The following is a 16,670-nucleotide window of genomic DNA, read 5'->3' as shown; positions in this document are numbered from 1 at the left end:
TGTGTGTGTGTGTGTGTGTGTGTGTGTGTGTGTGTGTGTGTGTGTGTGTGTGTGTGTGTGTGTGTGTGTGTGTGTGTGTGTGTGTGTGGATATCTTCTTCCTGGCTCTGTTTGCTTTGCCAGTGTGTTCTTTGATGAGTCTTTGTGGTAGGCACCCACTGAACTCTCCCTGTACTCAAGCTTTAGAAAAAGCCATTGGCCCGTCTTTGTTTTCTTTGTTCAACTGTTTATTTTGCTTGCTTCCCATGAGGTTCCTGGGCTCTGCTCTGCTGTGACCACGCTTTTCTGCATGAATTAAATTCCTCCCCACCACCAGTCTTCTCATTCTTCCAGTCCATTTGATTCAGGCCTCTGTGATTAGTCCCTCGATCTGCCAAGGGTCTTTGCCAAACAGAATGCTTGCTAAGTACCCCTTACATGGGGACCTGATGGACATTCTTTTAACCTCATTAGTGAAGAGAGAAGGGCTTCAATCCAGTTTAATAATGGGGTTACTCTGGACTCATTACTAGCTCTAAAATTGGGGAAGGAGGCCACAGAGCCATTTGGCCTCCCTTACTCATAAATAAGACAGTGTACCTAGTTACTGTACGCAGATCTAAGGGAGAACCCTGTGACATCCTGGGTGAGGGTAAAGGGAGCCTCCATTCCATTTAAGCATCTCATCATTTGCAGCTCTGAAATTTAAGGATGTGTAACTCTAGACCATAATTTCATTGCTGCTTCTGCGATGCACGTTTTCCCTTGAAATAATAAACAACAAAAACTGTGCCTTTTTGGTATTTAATGATACGTTACTTTTTCTTGTGCATATCTTATTTTCTGAAGTATAAGTTATAAGGGTGGCAGAGACAAATAATGGACCCTTAGGATTTCTGATCTCTTTTAATAGTCAAAGATTGATTCTTTTCATGATAGCCACACTCTAGGTATCATTAAGAAATTATGATGCAACTTAATGAAATTCAACTATCTTTGGAGGAAAAGTTTGTAAGGGATCTGTTCAGATTCTTTTAAGTGTGTGTGTGTGTGTGTGTGTGTGTACACAATAAGGCACATCTTAGCTGGCCTCCTTCATTGCATAACATGTCTAAAATCAGTTTTAACTTGAGACTTTCAAAAAGAAGACCAAATAATTTTCAGCAATGATTGAACACAGTCAGACATGGAAATCAGTCAGCATAAAGGCCTATTTATGCTTGTATCCTTCCCAAAGACAAAGGAGAACTCTCTAGTAGTGTGCTAGGCACAGTTTGAATTTCCTTAGGTTCTTTCCTTTGTGCTAGGCCTGGTTTAAACTGGACTCTTGGTGTCTGCTCTTTATGGACCCAACCCCTCCCCCAGCCCCCTCAGAGCACAGACATTCCCTGAGGGGCTTTTCACTATTGTTCTCTTGGGCAATAAAGCTTCTTCACACAGGGAGGATTTATTAGGAAGATAGAAGTTAAGACTCTTGGCTACAAGAGGCACTTCCTATTTGAAGTGGATTCTGTGAACAGATTCCCTCCCTCCCCCCCCCCCCCCATCCCTGAGCTGAGACACAGCTGCTATAAAGCTTCCTGTGTAACTCAGTTACAGGTCCCTGGTGAGTGGGCCTGGATGGTATTCTTGCTAAATAATTGCCTCTGAGTACACACACAGTCCCTTTCTATCTGACCCCATATTGGTTACATTAGTCCATGGTAATGCTGTCTTCCTGGGTTTCAAGTAGTATTATCCCAGGAAGTTCACACATAATGGCATTGGTACACACATTCCAGGACACTCTTCTTAAAATGTGTCTGTCAGCTGTTGTCAGGGTTAAGTGTGGCCTACCCACCCTCAAGTCAAGTTTTGTTCTCACCTTAATATTCTTAAATACTTCCTTTGGCCTCAGTAGGTCTTATTTTCAGGGTGGTGGTGGTGATGTAGTTAAAGAAACCATCTTCAAGATCTTCTCATTCTTAATAGACCATGAATGTGGGAATCTGTAATTGTTTGTTTTGTTTTGTTTTTCCAGATTGCTCTTTCCTTGTGTATGGAGTTTACAAAGGGATCCTATGAAATCATGTCCTTTCAACTTCTTTTCCTTAGGTGGAAATCTGGTATACACATCTTGCCCAAACACTGATCTTACCAACCTTACTCACCTGTAGCCCTTCTACCTGACACTTTATGTTCCCTGGCCATCATGGAGCGACCGTGGCATTGCCTTTATAATTGGTGTGTCAACTCAAACAGGACATTAGCTAGTTTTCAAGATTTCTGCTGGCTCCTGGTTTAAGAGGTTTCAGTGCATGGTTGGTTGGCTCCACTTCTTTTAGGCCTGTGTAGCAAGGCAGAAACAACATGGCAGAAGGGCCTGGCAGAAGAAAGCCATTTACCTCTTGTCATATGGAAAGCAAGGATGAGCAAACAGGAAAGGACCAGGACTGAGATATACCTTTTGAAGGCTTGTCCTCAGTGATTTATCTTCCCTATCACTAGAATATTTCACAGTTCTACCATTCAGATGCTAACCATAGAAGATATTACAGTACCATCATTCAGATTCTGTATCCATCATCGAATTAAGCCACTGATTGGGTCAGAGCCTTTCTGATCGGATCTCCTCTGGGACTCACAGACTCTCACAGGTAGATAGACCCTGCCAATCTTCTAGGACTCTCTCAATCCAATCAAATTCACAGTCACCAATCCCAGTCACAATGGGTTTCCTCTGAAAAGGAAAGGTAACTATGAAACTCTATCATCTGTTCTATTGGAAGCCTCAATAATGTTAAATTAGAACCCTATGTAGCATGTATGTATATACCTGGGTTTGACTTGAGTCATTTTCCTTTCTGACTCAAAACAGACTTTGCAGCTTTGATTATACTTGAAGCCAGTTCAGATACTTACCATTGGATTACTCAATCTGTCCAAGCATGCCTCTATTGGGCAACTTCATTTTATATCCAAGGCCCAATGAAAGAGCATGCATAGAGTAGTTAACAGCACCCACACAGGCTAGATATTGGACAAATGTCAGCATTGTCAAATACATACCTACTCCCATATTTAAATGAGACATTTTATGTCTTACGTTCCTCTTGTCATCATTTAATGTCTCAGGAATTGGGATTTTTTTTTTTTTGTCAATTAAGGGGCTTGAACTCTGGGCCTGGGCGCTGTCCCTGAGCTCTTCAGCTCAAGGCGAGCGCTCTACCACTTGAGCCACAGCGCCACTTCTGGGATATGTTTTTTAGTTTGTAGTATTTTACAGTGGTTAAGGAGCAGACAATCACAAGGAAGTTTAAACAGTTGTTATTAAAATTATTTTGATCATATTTCGCTTTTTGTGCAGGTAGTAGTGTTATTCTATGCTGGAGTTAGTCTCCAAAAGCTCTTTTAAGAACTAAAAGAAGGGGCTGGGAAGGTGGCTCAGTGGTAGAGTGCTTGCTTTGCATGCATGAGGTATTGGGTTCGATTCCTCAGCACCACATAAGCAGAAAAAGCTGGGAGTGGTATTATGACTCAAGTGGTGGAGTGCTAGCCTTGAGCTGAAGAGCTAAGAGACAACGCTCAGGCCCCATGACCGACCTCCCCCCCCCAAAGGAAAAAAAAAGAACTAGAAGAAGAATTAAAAGAGATAAGGAATATACCATCTCTCTCAGAAGATGCATCTTTAGATCAGTGTCATTTTAGGGTTGATGAAATATGATGTAGATCATGTATGCATTATAGTTGTGTATGCATTCAGCCACAAAAAAGTAGTGATTTATTGTCACGTTTTTCCTCCCACTAAGAGCTCAGCCATATTTCCCTAAATGTTACACTCCAGTTGCAGGAGTGCAGAGCTAAAATGCAAAGAGAGAAAGGTTTTGAAAATGCTGTGACTGCCAAAGCCCTAGGAAATGAAAAGCGAGTCCATGGCAGCTAGAAGAGTACAAAGGAAGAGAGCGTGTGTTGCGTGCTGGTTGGGCTGGTTTATTTGTGCAGATGCATAGTACAGGCTCAGAGAGGGTAAGACTTCATGATTAATGGTGTTTATTCTTGACAGAAGCCTCCTTTATTTATCTGCAATACAGTTTAGTGATTTTATCAGGCACCTGAATGAAAAATATTCAGTCATACCAATATTGCAGTGTAAATTGAGTAGAGTCACTTTTTATTCTATCTTACTGCCTTATCAGCTGCACAGTAATTTTCTAGCAGAGGTTTGATATGGAAAGGCTGGATTTAGCTGTACTTGACACAAAGCCTCTTCAATATCCCCTAAAAGTTCAGGCTGCTCTTAGAAATGTGTGTGTGTGCGTATGTGTGTGCCACACCAACCATATGTGTGTATGTGTGTGTGTATGTGTGGGGATATATTATATAAACCCTCTCCCTTATCCAAGCAATTTCAGGATTTGAAAGAATAAAGATAAAATGCACAAACCTGGATAGGAGAAATGTTGTTAATATAAAAACCTATCTAATAGCTCTGAACTCACTGGGAAAAGCTCTTTGAGTACTTAAGCTGTGACTCACTTCTGAGCCTTTTCCGTGGTGCTACGGTCCTACCTCCTTTCTTCTAATCATTCACCATCCACGTCCAATCAGCATAAAGCCAGACCCTATCATTGCTCCTGGGAATAAAATCAAAGCTCAGGAAGGCATCAGTCACTAACTGCTGTCATGGCAGCATGGTAGGGGTGAAAACAGAAAGCCCATCATGGAATACGCAAATCATGTGCTGCTGAATTTTCCACTAGAGTTTATTCAAGCTGTGCCCCTCCCTCCCATAAAATCAGTTGTCAAAGTTAGTCAATGGTAGACAGGGAAAAATGGTTTGAATCCTAGAAATATCAGGATTTTAGGACCTGGTGGGTGGGTGGAGAGCATCTCATCCAAATACTCTCATTTTTACAGATAAATAAAACGTACACAAAGCTGTTCTCATGAACTCTCGCACCCAGTGCACAGGTTTTCCTAGGATAATACGAACATAAGTAATCCTTACACATTGTGTAGCTGTCTCTTATCTGTTGCATCCCTCCCCTGTCTGGTACCCAAAGACTTGCTTTCTCTGTGAAGAAGAGAGCATCCCTGTGGGGATGCGGAGCTGTGGCTCCTGGACATGTGGTCAGACCCATTCAGTCTTCCACAATGCCCTAGGTGAAGTTTTCTGAAGTGAAGAAAACAAGGCCACTAAGAAAATGACCACTGCTGGTGGGAATCAGGACTGCTTTTCTGGTTGGGGTGGGGTGGAGAGGAATTCTTCTCCAGTACAGTAGATGGACTCCTGTTCCATATTTGATATTGCAAAGATGATGCCTGTGAGGGGTTAAATTTGTTTTTTTTTGGTCGGTCGTGAGCCTTGAACTCTGGGCCTGAGTGCTGTCCCTCAGCTCTTCAGCTCAAGGCTAGCATTCTACCCCTTGAGCTATAGTGCCACTTCCGGTTTTCTTCTGGTTTATTGGAGATAAGAGTTTTACGGAGTTTCCTGCCCGGGCTAGCTTTGAACCGCCATCCTCAGATCTCAACCTTCTGAGTAGCTAGGATTACAGGCGTGAGCCACCAGCACCCGGCTATGAGGGGTTAAATTCTATGACAACCCCTTAGGTGTTCAGGATGTAAAGTCATAGTACATGGGGCAATTAATCTCAGGGGTCTGCCACTTCAAATGGCCTATTTTTAATTAATTAATTAATTAATCTTAGGGGTCTGCCACTTCAAATGGCCTATTTTTTGTACCTATGTTAGACTAAAACTCCCAGCAAACTTTGAGCGCACAATAAGTCTCTTTAGCCAGTCACTGGTGGTTTACATCTGTAATTCCAGCTGTGATTCTAGGCTGGAGTCTGGAAGATCACAGTATGAAGCCAACCTGGGTGACAAACACTGCAAGTCTCCATCGTCAAGTAAATTGCTAAAAGCTGGACTGCAGGTATAGATCACAAGGTAGAGCGCCAGCTGTTAGCAAAAGTGAGATGAGCAAGAGACTTTGCATTCAAAGCAGTCCCCAGAAAAGATGAATAATGAGCAACGTGCACACAGAAGAGCACATACAATGCACATATAGCTTCATGAGTTATAACTAATAACAACAGAGAAGAAACTTAAGTACTATGCAAGCATATGAATAAAAAGAATTCCTACATATCATAAAGGCCACCCAAAGGTGTGCATTGGCTTAACATTAAAGTTGATATTTCATTTTTTTTCTTTTAAAAAAATTTTATCTGCTGTTAAACTTTGAATAAATGTGATTGTATAGTGCTTTTAATATTTTTCCCTTGGTTTATTTGTGTATATGATTGTTTGTTTGTGTTTCAACTCAGGGCCTGGGTGCTGCCCTTTCACTTTTCTGCTCAAATCTGAGGCTGTACCACTTGAGCCACAGCTTAATTAACCAACTACTGGTCTTTCCTGCCCCGGCTAGCATCATTCTCAAATCTAAGTCTCCTGAATAGCTAGGGATTATAGGTGTGAGCCATCAGCACCCAGCATGTAGATTTAAGCGTTGAACTACAAAGTGGTAAAGGCATAAAAGTCATAAGTCAGTTGAATGAATAGTCATGGAAAATATTTGTTTATTTGCTACAAAGAAAATGAGCCTCTACCACCCTGAGTGTGTCCCTGCTGGGTAGTGAAGAAGTGGCAGGTGAATAGCCGCAAAAGCACAAAACCTCAATGGTTCTGGCTCAGAGGTTATGCTGAAGCCACCTCTGAAGAGGAAATGACAGAGTACAAGGTTCTGTAAGACCATGCCTAAAACATTTGTTATGCATGCTCTAGCTGCTAATTTCCTGTGCTAAATGGAGAGCAGCTCTTCTTTGTTTCTGGCAACACTGGGCTTTGAACTCAGGGCCTTGGTGCTTTCTAGGCAGGTGTTCTGTTGTCACTTGAAATACACCACTACACCTATTTTTGTTTTAATTTAATTACCTTCCTTTCTTTCCTTCCTCCCTCCTCCTTCACTTTCTCTTCTTTCCTCCCTTTCTCCTTCTCTCCCTTCTTTCTTTGTTTTTGTTTTTTGTTTTGGTTCTGTTTTTGTTTCCCTCAACCCCTTGATTGAAACCAGGGTTTGAACTCAAAGCACATTTATTTCTGCCTTGGCTGGCTTTGAACCAAGATCTTCCAAATCTCCTGTGTAAAAACTGTTACAGACCTGAGCCACCAGCATCCAGATTTAGTTCATGTTTGAATAGTTTTATATTTATGCTGTGGTTGGCCTGGACTACAATCCTAGTATTTGGCATGATAGGTTTGAACTACCACATCAGACTTTTATTGGTTGAGATGGGGTCTCATGAGAACATTTTGCCTGGACTGTCCTCCAGTTGTGATCCCTCCTCATGTCTTCCTCCTAAAGAGCTAGGATTACAGGTATGAGCCATCATGTCTGGAAGTAAGAAACTTCTTAGTAAAATTTAATATATTTAAAGCTATGCCTTTGTTAAATGAATTGATTTAAAAATGAATTATAGAGAGATTTCTCACCCTTTGATCCGTATTAGGTCAGTACTTGAATATGAAGAATAGTATCTAATTATTCTATAAAGAACAAAACCAATTTTGTTGTATTAAAGAAATACAACATGTTTCGGTTTCCCTGGTTGGTATGTCCATGCATGGAAAGAGATGTTATGTGTATATTTCTAGGGTACCAAGCAGTGTGCAAGCAAGCTAATAATCTGATTTTAAAACCTCCCTTAATCTCCTGTAATGGGTAAACCAGGTGATAGAATACTGAGACTTTAATCCTGGTGCTCTAGTAACCCAATATGGTAGATGGAAAAGCAGAAACAAATTAAATTATATAATGCTCTTTCATCCTCATGAAAAAGTCCATTGATTGTCTACAATACGTATATTGTTCATTTGCTTTTTAATTTCATCATACAGTAACTGTTACGAATGCTTTAATAAGAATCCTCCAGGGCTGGGAAGGTGGCTCAGTGGTAGAGTGCTTGTCTTGCATGCATGAGGCCCTGGGTTCGATTCCTCAGCACCACATAAGCAAAAAGAAAAAAAGCCAGAAGTGGCACTGTGGCTCAAGTGGTAGAGCGCTAGCCTTGAGCTGAAGAGCTGAGGGACAGTGCCCAGGCCCAGAGTTCAGGCCCCACGACCGGACCCCCCCCCCAAAAAAAAAGAATCCTCCACTTGGCATCACTGGCTCCCACTTAGCTCCTCAAGGAAACTAAGTTTCGAGAACTGTGGTTGATAGTCATCCTGGGCAGGAAAATCCATGAGACTCCAATTAACCAACCAAAATTTGAAAGTGGAGATTTGACTCAAGAGGTAGAGCGTTGAGTTCAAGCTTAATACTGGGACAAAAAAAATAAAAAAAAGGACAGAAAGAATCCTTTACTTTTCTCATGGTAACCTAGTTTTTATGAGGACCTAGTAAAAATTAATCTGGAGTCAAAATACTCCCACAAACAAGAGCGATTGTATATTGCTTTATTGTCTGAAGTGATGACACCAAAATACCCATGAGCTTCTGTAAAGTAGTTTCTTGTGCAGGGTCTAAGTCTGCTGAGCAGTTAGAACAGCATAGTGGGTGCCCATTAGGTCTGGAGGAGACAGATAGGAAGGAATCATGTAGAGGGCACTGTCTCTGAATGGGGATCCTGGAACCTTGAATTCGCTAGCCATGGAGCACAGGTAATGGAGCCATAGCTCACTCCTCTTTTCACCCAGTGCAAACAGCTCAGAGGAGTCCCTACACTTCAGGAATATTGGCTCTCCAAATCAAATACTGCTTTTGGTTAGCACATCATAGCATCTTCCTGTAATCTTTTGCTACTGTATAAATAGCTCAGAATATATGGTTGTTGGGTTTTTTTTAAGACCAATTCTAAATCTTAGTGTTTTCCCCAGAATGTTTGTTTGTTTGTTTTCCCCCTCTCTTTGGGTCCTGCTTAGAGTCCCTGCCAGAGACCATGGAGAGCCCCAGAGACACAGAACTAGGGAGGCCATATTAACTTCAGTTCCTTTCCTGCGTCTTTCCTGCGTCTGTCTCCTAGAAATAGAAACAAAGAAAGAGACACCTATAATTTTTTTTTCCTTAGTGCTATTTTAATCTGCAAATGACAACTTAAAAAAGATCAGCTTGAGAAATATTTACCAGGTCAATGTTGGGACTGTTGGTGAAGTATTTGTAAGGTACATGAAACATTTAGTGGTGGTCCTCTCCACACTGCCCTGACCTCTTCTTTGCAAAGGTGTCAACTCTCCTCTGCTCACCACCTTTGGGCGCTTCTCTAGACAATGCAGAACACACCCCTGCCTGTCTGCCACACCCAAGAAACCTTGCTCCTCCTGTCTATGCTTTTCTGCAAGAAGGACTGGCAAGTCTTCTAGCTGCCAAGAATTTGGGAGTAGATCTGTTGGGTGATACTAACACAGCTTTGTTGTATGACTGTGATTTATACAGTAGTACCCTCATCAGATGACTGTTCTGACCATTTCTCTCTGTCTCTGTCTGTCTCTGTCTGTCTGTCTGTCTCTGTCTCTGTCTCTCTCTTTCTGTGTAAGTGCTAGGACTTGAACTCAGGGCCTGGGCATTGTCCCTTGGCTTTTTCACTCAAGAGTTATTCTCTACCACTTGGACCACAGCTCCACTTTCAGCTTTCTGTTGGTTAATTAGAGATAAGACTGTCCTGAACTTTCCTCTTTGAGCTGGCTTTGAGCCTTGATCCTCAGATCTTGACTCCTATGTAGCTAGGATTATAGCCATTGGCCACTGTCTTTCAAGGCTGGAGAGATGCTTGGTTTGGTTGGCCTAAAAACTAGTTTTTAGATCAACATGATAGCTCTCACCTATTATCATATCTACTCAGAATGTAGAGATCAGGAGAATTGTGGTCCAGGGCTAACAGGCAAAAAGCTAGTGAGACCTCCCCCATCTCTCCCCCCCCCCCGCACCCTCCCACTTCCTTTCAACAATAAAATTACACTTGTAATCCTAGCTGCATAGAAAGTACATGTAAGAAGCTAATAACCAAGGTTGATCCTGGCAGGGGCAAACAAATGAAAGAACAACTGAGAACTTAGGTGAAAAAAAATGGAAAAATTGCTACAGCATAAAGGGCTAGAGGCATGGCTCAGGTAGCAGAGTACCTACTTGGCAAGCCAGGCCCTGAGTTCACAGCCCATTATATATTCACACATGTATTTGATATGTGTGGTATATGTGATATATATGTGATGCCATATATACATATATACACATATGCATATATATGGCAGTACATATCACATGTTATAAATGTGGTATATGTGATATCTATCCATCTATGTCTCCTTTTCTCTGTCTCTTTCTATCTGTCTTTCTGTCTCTGTCTCTCTTTCATTCATGCAGGTGTTTTACCTGCTTATGTCATCCTGACTCTAAGGTAAGAGGACTGAGAGTATATATGCCTGGGGAATTTGCCCACCACCCCAACTGTGAGTTCACTAAAAATCTTATTTCTTTTTCACGCAGGCCACATCTGCCTGTGGAGTTGTTTGACTCATGCAAACCTCTTGTATCCCCCTAGGCCTTCTGCCTTATCGAGTAGCCCCACGTACTCGGACCTGCCCTTCATTAGGATCTCCCCGCACCGGAACCCTGCTGCTGCTTCAGAGTCTCCCTTCAGCCCCCCTCACCCCTACATCAACCCATACATGGACTACATCCGCTCCCTGCACAGCAGCCCGACCCTGTCTATGATCTCTGCTGCTCGAGGGCTGAGCCCTACCGATGGTGAGTCTCGGATCCACTGCCTCCCAGGATCACGCTACCTCATTCTAAACCTCAGTCCACTGGCGTTAGTTTGGGGGAGTACTTGTCCAGACTACTGGGTGTTTTTGGTCCATGGACCACAGAGCATGACAAGGGCTTCAGAAATATGATCTACTGCTTGGGCCTTCTGTTGGCTACCAAATAAAGTCAGAAGAAGGAGTGGAAAGGGCAGAAAGAAACTCAGACTTTATATCCATTATAGCCTGTGCTCATTTGAGGTGCTCAAGAATCAAATTCCTATTATTAAAATAAAAATCAAATTGTTATGGGTCCTGTTTGTCTCATTAGTTACTTTTCATGTGACTCTTTAATTTAGCTGGGTGTTCTTCTTACTCTCAATAGGGAAATAAATGACTTACTCTTTCTATTGAGGAAGGTTATTTCCTGTTCTTGTACATATGGACAAACTACCCACAGTTGTTGGACTTGGAATGATGGTCCAGGATTGCAGAGGTCCACAACTACAAAGCAGATGATGCCATCTTAGAAACGGTGTTAATCAAAAGTCACTGCTGCTGGGCCCTGGTGGCTCACGCTTGTAATCCTAGCTATTCAGGAGGCTGAGATCTGAGGATCGTGGTTTAAAGCCAGGCTGGTCAGGAAATTCCATGAGTCTTTTATCTCCAGTTAACTGCAAAAAGTCAGAAACGGAGCTGTGGCTCAAGTGGTAGCCTTAACTAACCTTAAGCACACAAAAGTTCAGGGACAGTATTGAGGCCCTGAGTTCAAGCCCCAGAGCCAGCACCAAAAATAAATAAATAAATAAATAAAAATAAAGAAGTCACTGCTGGTTGCTTTCAAAGAGAGAGGGAGACCATACATTTCTTTTGACTGATAGGTAATTGAGGAGGCTTCCCTGTCCTCTTCCACCTTCTTCCTGGGAAGGGTTCCGCAGGCTGGCTGTGTGAGGTGGGAAGCAGTACATTTCTTACGGACTATCTGTCCAATATATTCCCAGGACTAAGTCCTCTTGCAACTGTTGCTGGTTCATTTATTTGCTTCCTTTTTTTTTTCTTCTTCTTCTCTTTTTTTTTTTTTGTGCACTTGGAATTGGCTTTTACCGTTTGAACAGTATTCCCATTTGAAAGATAAAATTGGTAGTGTCAAGTATGAGTTAGCATTCCTCCTTTGGGTTTGAGTTTGCAATAAGGGATGTGGAGAATCTTTTCATGGAGTGCTTGGTGCTGGGGCTTTAACCTCAGGGCTTTGATGCTCTCCCTCAACTTTTTCCTTTAGGACTGGTATACTTGAGCCACTAGCTTTTTGCTAGTTAACTTGTATGAGAGTCTCATTAATATTTTGTCCATCTGGCTTTGAATTGATTCTCAGTTCTCAGCCTCTCCAGTAGCTAGGATTACGGGCATGAGCCACTGGTACCTAGTTAAAAGGGTTTTTTTTTTTAATGCTTTTAATTCTGTTTTTTGGGTGTATCATGCATGTGAGTATGAGTATGTAATTATAATACAAAACTCACAGACATTGCCAAACTAATGGTGTTCCGGGAAAATCATTGTAAAACTTTTACCATCCTGACTGAATGGTATATATTAAGCACTTTACATGCATGGAATTACTTTTTTGCTTTGAGACAGTTCCCAGAACTGGTGTGAATCTAGACCTCTGGGAATCTGGAGGCCATACTCAGGTCGGCTCCAGTATCCTGCTACTCAGGCCCAGAAATTGGCAGGTAGAAACTGGTCATTACCCCATTCCTGGAAAGCTGACTCTTTCCAGCAAATTGCTCCAGATTGATAGGTTTTATATACATAGTAGATGTGTGTGTGTGTGTGTGTGTGTGTGTGTGTGTACGTGTGTGTGTGTGTGTATAGGTTATATATATGTTTGTGTATTATTTATTTATTTATTTATTTATTTTGTCATGGGGCGTGAACTCTGGGCCTGGGCTCTCTCCCTCAGCTCTTCAGCTCAAGGCTAGCGCTCTACCACTTGAGCCACAGTACTACTTCTGGCTTTTTCAGCTTATGTGGTACTGAGGAATCGAATCCAGGGCCTCATGCATGCAAGGCAAGCACTCTACCACTGAGCCACCTTCCCAAGCCCCTATGGTTTTTATTTTATAAAGGAAAATAACAGAAAGAGAGCTTTTAAATTAGGGAAGGTGAAAATGATCTTATCAATCAGTTGCATGTCATTAGAAGCTTGCTTTCATTTTTCTTTCTTTCTTTTTTATTTTGTTCCCCTCTTCTTCTTATAATCTCTTAAGTCCTTATGTTAGTAAGTGTTAACTCATACACTCCTGAGAGGTTAGGGAAGAATTTTATGCATATCTGGGTAGGTCATATAGTTGTCAGCTTGTCTACTGCTGGCTGTAAGAAATAAGTATATATAGTAACTTAGTATCAGAACCTGTTTTCTTCCAAGGGACAAACATGGCCATATACATAGAGCCATGAGCTTTGTAACCATCTATACTGGAAGAAGTTTACATCTAGTGGAGGTCACATAACATTAAATCACCTATTGAAGTTATTATCAGTATATCATAAAATCACCTAATGACACCTTTCTGAGTATATCCTTGTATCCCTGTCTTTTCTTGAGGGAGAGGGGTCCTGGGGCATGAACTCAGGGCCTGGCACTGTCCCTTACTGTTTTTCCTGAAGGCTGGTATTCTACCACTTGAAGCATACCTCCACTTCTGACTTTTTGGTAGCTAGTTGGAGATCAGAATCTCACAGATGTTTCCTGCTCAGGCTAGCTTTGAGACTTGATCCTTAGATCTCCAGCTTCTGTAGCTAGGATTACAGGAATGAACCACCAGCCCCAGCCACGTGTCTGTGCGCGAACGGATGCATGACTGTTCTGTGTATGTTTTCATCTATCATTTGGATTTCTTGAAACAGTAAAATCTTTGGAATGCCTATTTTATTTCCTCTGTATACTGTTGCACTTTCGAATGAAAGATATCTAATATTGGGAAAGCATAATTTGATGTGTAGGAACTCTCCAGTATTAAGCCAGAAAAGGAATTGTCTGAGGGGGGTGGGGGAGAGGAGGGGAGGCTGACAGGTAGGCATGGGATTTCCTAAGGGCAGTGGATGGTAGATGTTCTTCTCATTGTCCCATGGCTGTGTCTCCTGCAGCCCCGCATGCTGGAGTGAGTCCTGCAGAATACTATCACCAGATGGCCCTGCTGACCGGCCAGCGCAGTCCCTATGCAGACATCCTCCCTTCGGCCGCTACTGCTGGGGCGGGTACTATCCACATGGAGTACCTTCATGCCTTAGATGGTAAGTGTTGAAGAATACAGAACTCACAGATGTGGTGGTTTCGGCATGAACACGTGTCTTGGGGTAACTGAAGCTCATCCCATGCATGTTTGTTTGGTGTGGGATATGAAGATAACTGATCCAGAAATGTGGTAACTTGCCTCTGTGGATAAGAAAATAATAGGATCCAGGCATGATGGACTTTGCTTAATTACGTCTTGGTTTCTTGCTTTTTTTTTTAATGCTTTAGAAATTAATTGGGGAAAAACAAAATCCATCGATACTTAGCTTCGCATTTCAAGTTAAATGATTTCTTTTTGTCCCTGTGTCTTTTTTACGTGGAGAACACCCGAGGCTGAGTTTGATTTGCATTGCCAGGAGCAAGGGAGGAGCAGAATAGCAACATTTAGGAAGACCAAGAGCTGACTTCCTTATCAGAAATTAGGAAATAATTCTAGCAATTCTAATAATTCAGAATAAATTGGAAATAATTTCTAATCAGAAATTCAGTTCTAATAATTCAGATAATTCAGCATAAGTGGTAGGCTGGCCCTATACCACTTAAGCCACATTTCTGTGTTCCGGTTTTGTTGATTAATTGGAGATGAAAGTCTCCAGGACTTGCCTGCCTGGGCTGGCTTCAAACTTTGATCCTCCCATCTCAGCTTTCTTCATAGCGAGGATTATAAGTGGGCTATGCCAAGGCCCTCTTCTCTCCAGAAAGGACCAGTTTAATGTCTTGCATTAGTGAGATCTTGAGATTGAAGGGAACAGTGAAGACTGAGGCATTTCCACTGATCTGCTACACTCTTTTTTCAGAGGTGTGCATGGGCCCAACCCGCTGGTAACTTGGTTCTCAGGTTTGGAAAAGAGGCAAGGTGGTGGGTTTCCACAGAGTTAGAAATGTACACCCTGACTCTCCTGACCACCCAGAGCTACTGGTGTAGTCCAGGGGTCCATGAGCCTCCATTGCTTTCCACCGGGCACTTTGCCACCCAGGAAGAAACGTTACATCTGCAGCAGGACGCTTGCTCAGCTCCGTAAGGTAGAGAGCGCTTACATCTCAGATTCATCAACAGCCCCATTTCAATTAGTGATTGTTGTGGGTGAGAGGGGTGGGGGAAGAAGTTCAGCATCATTATGCAAATTAGTGATTTAAAAATCTGCAAATAAAGAATTAAAATAAGAGAGACTCCATGGAAGGTCAGCCTGCATTGCTTTGCCCATTTGATGAGAATGTGTTTAGTCAGGATGTGGCAGGATTTATCTAAATAAAGGATGAAGCTACCCTTTTACTTTGTAAAAACTAATTAAAGGAATTTTAATTTGCCAGAGTGTATGGTAAATTGATTGTCATTAAGTAGGAATTTAGATCCCCTATCATTCATCACATAAAAGGAAACTACCTTTCTCTTTGTCAGATTTCTTTATTAGAATAATGAAACAAAACAATTAGTGGAAAGCCAGGTTGGGTCTGTCAGCCCAGAAAAATAACAGTGCTCTGGCTTCAGTGGAGAAGCCAGTGGCTGGATTTGTGAGGGATAACACCTCTTTGAGCTGCTGAATACAGGCTCATGGTTAGCATTTTTGGCACGTGCCTATAATCCTGTCTCTTCCCAAGGCTGAGATCTGCAGATGGGAGATTTAAAGCCAGCCTAGGCTGAAAAGCCTAAAAAATTCCATCTCTGAGTTACCAGCAAAAAGCTGGGCTAGGTGTGGCTCAAGTGGTAGAGTACCAGTAGGGAGCAAGAAAGTTGACCAAATGCTCTAGACTCTGAGTTCAGATCCTGATGCTGGTGGAAGGAAGGAAAGAAGGAAGAAGTGAGGAATGTGGCTCAAATCCTACAGCCTTTGTTTAGTAAGCACAGAGCCCTGAGTTCAAACCTCAGTATCAGCAAAGAAGAAAACAATTTAAGTCAAGCTGGGTGTTGGTGGCTCACACCTGTAATCCTAGTTACTTGGGAGGCTGAGATCTGAGGGTCATGGTTCAAAGCCAGACCAAGCAGAAAAGTCTATGAGACTCTTATCTCTAATAAACCACTAGAAAATGGGAAGTGGTTCTGTGGCTCAAGTGGTAGAGTGCTTGCCTTGAGCTGAAGAGCTGAGTGACAGCGCCCAGGCTCAGAGTTTAAGCCCCACAACTGACCCCCCCCCCTTCCCCGCAAAAAAATAATTAAATCAGTGCTTTATTTGTCTTTCAGATTGATTTTCTAGTTTGATACATGGATCATTCTAGCATACTAAGGAGTAGGAATCTATGATAACATTGACGGAGTAGCCTTTCAGATTTGTCTATACCATTTTGTTAAATTATTTCAAAGCACATTGGATGGTTACTTTATATGTCACAATCCATCCCATCTTTGGGTCAAGTGTAATAGTGCATACCTATAACGCCAGCATGTGGTAGGCTGAGGCAGGAGGATTGTAAGTTTGAGGCCAGATCTAGCTATATTAGGGAGAGTCTATCTGAAACAGAATAGAGCAAAATAAGAAGAAAATGCATCTTGATTGAAGAAAATCATTGCAGCGAATATGTCTGATGTTCTGTAGAGGTTTAACTACAACTTCACAATTGTGGGTTTTGCCTGTTCTCTCTAAGCAGGTGTGTCTGTGCTGTGAAATAGGACATCTCTGTTTGCACTCTTTTCTTGATGGCATTTTGTTCTTCTTCTTCCTTTAAACTTACTGTGATGACTCTGT

At 42.1% G+C, this 16,670-nt stretch overlaps 1 protein-coding gene across 1 annotated transcript in view; it reads left to right on the top strand.

The window, feature by feature from the left end:
* Window positions 1-16,670, top strand: part of Gli3 (GLI family zinc finger 3) — a 210,414-nt gene that overhangs the window by 118,127 nt on the left and 75,617 nt on the right. The window contains exons 4-5 of the mRNA XM_013033005.1: window positions 10,493-10,698; window positions 13,842-13,988. Coding sequence (XP_012888459.1) covers window positions 10,493-10,698; window positions 13,842-13,988 — 353 coding nt within the window. The remainder of the gene's footprint in view (window positions 1-10,492; window positions 10,699-13,841; window positions 13,989-16,670) is intronic.

This window comes from Dipodomys ordii, unplaced genomic scaffold (assembly GCF_000151885.1).
Source record: "Dipodomys ordii isolate 6190 unplaced genomic scaffold, Dord_2.0 Scaffold161, whole genome shotgun sequence".
NCBI lineage: Eukaryota > Metazoa > Chordata > Mammalia > Rodentia > Heteromyidae > Dipodomys > Dipodomys ordii.
The sequence above is the reverse complement of the archived record's forward strand: the minus strand, read 5'-3'. Positions and strand labels throughout refer to the sequence as shown.